General features: G+C 40.3%; 1 protein-coding gene across 1 annotated transcript in view; it reads left to right on the forward strand.

Moving 5' to 3' along the window:
* Nucleotides 1-7,494, forward strand: part of Dnah14 (dynein axonemal heavy chain 14) — a 218,934-nt gene that overhangs the window by 15,304 nt on the left and 196,136 nt on the right. The window contains exons 7-9 of the mRNA XM_029538709.1: nt 1,639-1,777; nt 5,548-5,679; nt 6,405-6,655. Coding sequence (XP_029394569.1) covers nt 1,639-1,777; nt 5,548-5,679; nt 6,405-6,655 — 522 coding nt within the window. The remainder of the gene's footprint in view (nt 1-1,638; nt 1,778-5,547; nt 5,680-6,404; nt 6,656-7,494) is intronic.

The following is a 7,494-nucleotide window of genomic DNA, read 5'->3' on the forward strand; positions in this document are numbered from 1 at the left end:
TGTTGGTCATACTTCAGTAAAGAGGGTTCTAAAAACCCAAATATTGGGGCTGGAGAGATGGCTCAGTGGTTAAGAGCACTGACTGCTTTTCTGAAGGTCCTGAGTTCAAATCCCAGCAACCACATGGTGGCTTGCAACCATCCATAACAAGATCCGGCGCCCTCTTCTGGAGTGTCTGAAGACAGCTACAGTGTACTTACATATAATAAATAAATAAATAAATCTTTAAAAAAAAAACCAAATATTATATAGGAGGAATCCCATATCAATAGTTGTCTGGTTAGTGCTCAGTGGTGTCCTTAGATTCGGGTGTACTGTAGTTTGATCAACCCATTTCTCTATCAGTGAACACTTGCATATTTTCTAGAGTTTTGTCTGTCATAGAAAGCTGCTGTAAGTATTTGTATATGTTTCCATTTCTCTGGGGTAAACACCCAAAGTTAAAAGTTTGAGTTATATGGTCATTGGATGTTTGAGTGGTTCTATTGTTTGTTGACTTGTTTGTTTGCAACAGGGACTTACTGTGCACCCAGGGACTTACTGTGCACCCAGGGACTTACTGTGCACCCAGGGACTTACTGTACGCCCAGGGACTTACTGTACACCCAGGGACTTACTGTACGCCCAGGGACTTACTGTACACCCAGGGACTTACTGTACACCCAGGGACTTACTGTACACCCAGGGACTTTACTGTACACCCAGGCTGGCCTGGCACCTTCCTGCCTCAGCCTCCTGGGCACTGAGATTATAGGCATGGACAATCCTGCCAGCCTGTATTTAGTTTTTGAAATAGTTGACAAACTAATTTCCAAAATGGCTGTGTCTTTTGGCATTCCCACAATCAATTCAGTTTTCTTTGCATCCTTGATATCATTTGTGTTGTCGCTAGTTTTAATTTCAGGCATTCTGATGGGTATAGTAGCATCTCAGCATGTTTTAATTAGTATCTTCTTAATGCTATGACTCTAACTTTTATTCCTCTGATGGTGACTGTCTCTTCATGTCTTCATGCACGTATTTGCCATCTGTCTATTCTCATTAGGGAAGTGTGTCTTTGTGTGGCCACATGAAGAGTGTGAAAGGCAGAAGGGCCCACTGTCCACAGAAACAAGCTTTGCTCTGAGTGGTTCAAGTCTTAAGGAACCTTCTCCCTTCCGTTCTGCCTTTTCCTGTTCCCATTCTGCCCTTCCTACTTCTATCAGTGCTGGCTGTAGCTACAGTAGCGATCATGATACATAGAAAAAGAGGACCAGAAAGAAGAAAAAAGCCCTCCTTTACTTTAGGATACAGACAGGAGTTTTCAAGAATTATTATCAAAGCTGTCCCTTATCCAGTGAACATTCCTCTTGTTACTTGGAGAAAATTATTTAGATTTGACCTGGATTCAGTTCCCAGCAGCCACATGGCAGCTCACAATTGATCCAATACCATACATATAGGCAAAACACCAAATGCACATAAATTAATACAAGAAAACAAAAATATACCTTAAAATTTTACTAAGTTGAGGTACACATAATTAATTTTTCATAACACCACTTGATGCATCAGAAGTCTCAGGACTCGGTGGCATGATACCACCTGTTTTATTCGTTTGGAATGAGAGCTACGTCTGTGGGCATCTTCACCTTTCAGGTCATACCTGTACCACCATCTTTTCTGGGCTGATGAGTTATTTCAAACTTGTTTGCTTTATGTGAGAGGACTCTGTGAAGATGCCATGACTCTCAAAAAGAAAAATAAAGACAATTCGTCCGCCATCTGCCTTATCAAGGTGAGTAGACGAAGTCCCTGTAAACTAGTACAGGCACGCAGAGTCTGGGAAGGCTACACACACACACACACACACACACACACACAGTTTTGGATAAAAGAAACAATTTCTAGATTCATAAGTGAGTCTCGGTGGATGGAGTGATAAGTAGCGGTGAAGAACATGGAGAACAATGGTGGTTAGTTGGAGGAGTTAACATTTCTTAAAATTCTGGCTGATGTTTTAACAGAAGTGACAGAAGCCATTGTCATATGTCTCTCTAAAGTACAAACATACTTCTAATTAATAGTTTCTAACACATGGTGGTTAGAATGTCTCATCCCTTGGTATTCCATGTCAATAATTCATCACAAGACGCAATTCGGCGGTCTTGGTTTAATGAATGAATGTTCCTGTTTCCGGATTTTAGGAAAGATGAGCTTATTAGTGACCTGATTTGATTAACTTATTGTAAACTTTTTTGAAAAATATGAAACACGTAGAACTATAAGCCTTAAGTGTTCCACATAGAGTTAAACAGGATTCCAGCAGATTTTATGTCACTGTCCTGGTGTGTAGGGGGATGCTGGAAGGTGAGGTAGCCCTCTACATCAAGAAAGAGAAATGTGATGGGACTAGGTAAGTTAGGAGCTTGCTAATCTCAAAAAAGTGTTTGTGTTGAATATACACATGTAATAAGATCAATACCTAACATAATACTTAAATCAACATAAGTTTAGAGTCAATTCAACATAAATTTAGAATCAAAGTTATATAGTAATTATTCAATATTCTTTGAGTGAATGAAAATTCAGGAGGATGAATTAATTTCTAGATATAGAACATATTTTGGTTTTGTTTGGTTTGATTTGTTTTTTGGTTTTTGGGTATAGGGTTTCTCAGTGTAGCCCTGGCTGTCCTGGAATATGCTCTGTATGTCAGACTGGCCCAGAACTCAGAGATTCTCCTGCCTCTGCCTCCGCCATCACCTGGCCATATTTTATGTATTGACATTGAGGATATTAGTATCAGTGTTTCCCTCTTCTTCTCTTAGTTTTATGGGACAGGATTTTTCTGTGTACGTCATTTGGCCTACCCTCTTCTCTTAGTTGTATGGGACAGGATCTTTCTGTGTATGCCATTTGGTCTAAGCCTGAGGTGGGGTCCAGACAGGCCTCTAATTTATAATTCTCCTGCCTTAGCTTTTCCAGTGCTAAGAGTATGAGACTGTGCTACCACGACTGGCTGAGTATTATTTCAAAAGTATAAAATTCAGCTCATTTCAGAGACTGATGAGGGAGAAATATCCTTATATGGTTCTTGTGTAGGAGGAAATGCTGGCTTTAGGTTGTCTTATGAATCAGCTGAATAACAAAAATTTTAAATGATGAATAGGGGGCCAGGTATGGCAGTGCACACCTTTAATCCCAGTACCTGGGAGGCAGAAGTGGACAGGTCTCTGTGAGTTCAAGGCCAGCCAGAGATACATAATAAGATCTATCTAAATAAAAAAAAAAAAAAAAAAAAGAAGAAGAGGAGGAGGAGGAGAAGGAGGAGAAGGAAGAGGAGGAAAAGGGGAATAGGAAGGGAGGAAGGAACGAGGGAATTATGAACAGGACAGGTAAGCAGTCCAGGAAACCCATATTCTGTGCCTAAGATTCCATTGGGTAGCAGTGCTAATAATGACAGAGAAAGGACATCAGGGTTTCCTGGAAACTTCAGATCCTATGAGCTTTCCTCAGAGCACCAAGAACCTTCCAAAATTTTACTTTCAAATGGCAGAACTGAAAGAGATCATGGTTTGTCCATGTTCATAGAATAAGGCAGAGACTTCAGATTGTTTCAAATTTAGGAGTAGTCTGTCTTAGTTTGTATTCCTGCACAAAACATGAATAAGAAGCAAGTTGGGGAGGAAAGGGTTGATTCAGCTTATACTTCCACATTGCTGTTCATCACCAAAGGAAGACAGGACAGGAACTCACACAGGGCAGGAAGCAGGAGCTGATGCAAAGGCCAGGGGATGCTTTCTTATAGAACCCAGGACTACCAGCCCAGGGGATGACGCCACCTGCAATGGGCCCTCCCACTCTTGATCACTAATTGAGAAAATGCCTTACAGCTGGATCTCATGGAGGCATTTCCTCAAGGGAGGCTCCTTTCTCTGTGATAACTCCAGCTTGTGTCAAGTGGGCACACAAAACCAGCTGGTACATTGACTTTTGAAAGAACTAAAGTTACAGTCCTGCATTTCTTGCATGTTGTGGCAAGAGAATTAACACACTGTAGTAAAATAAGAAAATATTGAAAGAAGGATGATTTATACCATGTACTCGAATGGATTACTACACCTTCTCTATTACCAACAAAATTGGTTGTGTAGTTACTGGAAATTTCTCCCTGAGAGATCCTTAATAATGCATAAAGTTATTTAATTTCTAACTTGCGTGTGTTTGTGTTACTCCTTGTCATCCCGGATGAGGGTAGGGAGGGTGTGTGTGTGTGTGGAGACCAAAGACAACAGTCCTCTGTTGTTCCCCTTAGTAGTCGAGGCAGTGTCTTTCACTGAAGTTGGAATTCACTAATTGGCTTGACTGGCTGGCTGGCAAGTTCTGGAGCCAGCCTTTCTCATGCTTCCCCAGCACTAGAGTTACGGAGATGCAGCACCGATCTGGCTGTGTGTGTGTGTGTGTGTGTGTGTGCACTGAGACTCTGGCCCTAGCTCCCCATGCTTTGCTGAAGCAAACCACCTTTCAAACCCAGGATCATCCTGTATAACATGTTCGTGGTTGTAACTTAACAAATAACTGAGATCTAAAAGGCAATGGTAATTTTTGGAACTAGAGTGATCCCAGGTTTCATAGATAATACCTTCTTAATTTTAAGAAAAAATAACCACCAAACCCAAACACTATTGCACATGCCAGCAAGACCTGATATAGTGGTCCCTTGTGAGGCTATGCCAGTGCCTGGCAAACACAGAAGTGGATGCTCACAGTCAGCTATTGGATGGAACACAGGGCCCCCAATGGAAGAGCTAGAGAAAGTATCCAAGGAACTGAAGGGGTCTGCATCTCTATAGGTGGAACAACAATATGAACTAACCAGTACCACAAGAGCTTGTGTCTCTAGCTGCATATGTAGCAGAAGATGGCCTANTCGGCCATCATTGGGAAGAGAGGCCCCTNGGTCTTGCAAACTTTATATGNNCCAGNACAGGGGAANGCCAGGGCCAAGAAGTGGGAGTGGGTGGGTAGGGGAGCAGGGCGGGGGGGAGGGTATAGGGAACTTTCGGGATAGCATTTGAAATGTAAATAAAGAAAATATCTAATACAAAAAAAAAGAAAAAATAATTTAACAATCTTCTGCTCCACGTTAATTTTAGTTGTTTTAGCTTAAACTGTAGTTTTAAATAACATATTTTTTCCCTTTTATTAAGATTTAGTTATGGTGACCATGATGCCTGGCTTTAATCCTGGCACTTGAGAGGTAGAGGCAGGCAGGTATCTATGAGTCTGAGGCCAGCCTGGTCTACAGAGTGAGTTCTAGGCCAGCTAAGAAGGCATTGTTGAGACCCTGACTCTAAAAACATAAAGATTTAGTTACTTTTATCTGAGGATTTAAATTTGAGTAACATTGAAGTCATAGTATGTAAACCATAAAAAGTGTAAAGAAGAATTTATGAGCTCTGTTCTTCCGCATACCAAGAAGAGGTGGATCACATGCCTTATCTCTTGCTCTTTGTAACGGATTTTTCATTTTCAAACATGTGACATTTACTGCCATCTAACTAGGTGGACACTTCTCGAACACACGTTCTGGGAAAGTTTTGTGAAGAGCAGTTACAGCAAGCCACCCAGGCAGTTGCACAACTCGAGGAGATCAGGAGTAAAGCGATTGTAGAGATAAAGAATGCAGCCTTAAAGGTAAGTCTGCAGTCAGATCTGTCCTGTCACTATGTATTGAATGATTATCCCAAACGGCATTCCTGAAAAAAAAAGGAAGTATTGGAAATAGGCAGTTGAATCAAAGGTGATTAAGTAACCAGCCAACTGGTATTATATTTGCTATGAACTTTTCCAGGCATGATGCAAAATGTAAAAAAACCCAAAAAACCAAAAACAAATATACATATGTTTTTGTAGATGTGTATCTGTGAGTGCATGAATTACAAATATCTCTGTAACCTGTCTATCCTGAGCTGACACAATAAGGGAACCCGGTTAGTTGCAAAGGTCTTAGTGTTCATAAGATTAAGAGCTCAGGAGAAACGTCTACATGAAGTGAAACCTCACCAAGGATTGTAGAAAAGGAATTCAATAATACAGTGACGTGTGCCTGCCAGGAACCGTGTGCCACTCAAGATCCCGCTGTGCGCCCATGGAGCCACTTGCTTGCCCCTGCATTTCTGTCCGACTTCTTAACCAATCTGCTTCTGAGATTCTGAACCCACAGCTGGCTTATGAACATGTAGCGGGTTCTTCTTGTCAGATGTGGAAGCAAGGGTAAAATATTGATGAAAGTTGATGATAAAATTTAGTTTTCATGTGCCATCCAGGCTAGTTAGGATGCCACAGACTGCAGATCGTCTGCACTGACACGGGGCAATGAGTTAAGATCGGGCATTTCCCAACTGCCTTATGAATTATAGGTTGCAGAAAAGAAAAATGTTAAGGAATACTTTGAGTCAAAACCATCTGAAATCAACACAACACATTTCAAGCTGCCCCAGTATCGAAATCTATTGGAAAAAAATCTGAAGTTTTTAAAGCTGATTGACTACCTATTTCAAGAACTCATTCGCCAGCTCATGAACTCTGCACTCACCCAACTCCTGGATCTCTTCACTGGTTCTGCGAGGATGCCATTTTCAAAGGAAAAAAGGAATGAAAGTCTCATGAGGTAAGTGACAATTTTTGACAAATGATGGGATGTTGTATTCTTGTAATATATCACTGTTTATGAAGAAAACATCTAAGAATTAAAGTTAGGCTTTGAAAGTCTTCCATGTAGCAGATAATACGTACTTGTTTTTGCAGATCTTATTATCAATAATACCTTTAAAATGTCCATGAGTCGAAGAAAGCTTCTTCTTTTTTTTTTCCCATTAAGTTCTGCCTGAGCAGATTTTGTTCCTGTATAAAATGAAAAATGCTCAATGAAATTTGAATTTCAGAATAACAACAAATAATCTTGGCACATAAGTATGTCCCAAGCACCTATATTAAATTTTATTTGGTGCTGATCTAAAATTCAAACCTTCATTTGTTAATCTGACAGTGCAGGTTTACTGTGTCTTTCAAGAGATGCGAGAACAGTTCTAGAAGAAGCCACAGTTTCTATTGGAATCTGAATCAGTTCCAAGAAGCATCTACTGGATGTTTTCTCCATCTGAAAAAAATCACTTGGAAAGTGTCCAATATGTTGTTAAAAACAAATGTCTACTGGTAATTAAGTTGTGAAGCAAGGGCTATAAATTGAAATTAAGTCCAAAACTATCAAAATTTAGCCAAGTTCCATGATTATAACTAGATACCTGAAAACATCAATTCATAAAACTGTGAAGACCATGAAAGAAAGAATAGTCTGTTTTACTTCCCTGCATTACCAAGTCAAAAAATCTCAGTGATAGGACTTAAGAACAAGCTGCTTAGTGATAATTGTATAAGTTTTTATTTTCTAAATCAATCTTTCCGTGTCTCTGTCCCTTCCTTTTCTTCCTCCTCCTCCTCCTCCTCCTC

This window comes from Mus pahari, chromosome 5, assembly GCF_900095145.1.
Source record: "Mus pahari chromosome 5, PAHARI_EIJ_v1.1, whole genome shotgun sequence".
Lineage (NCBI taxonomy): Eukaryota > Metazoa > Chordata > Mammalia > Rodentia > Muridae > Mus > Mus pahari.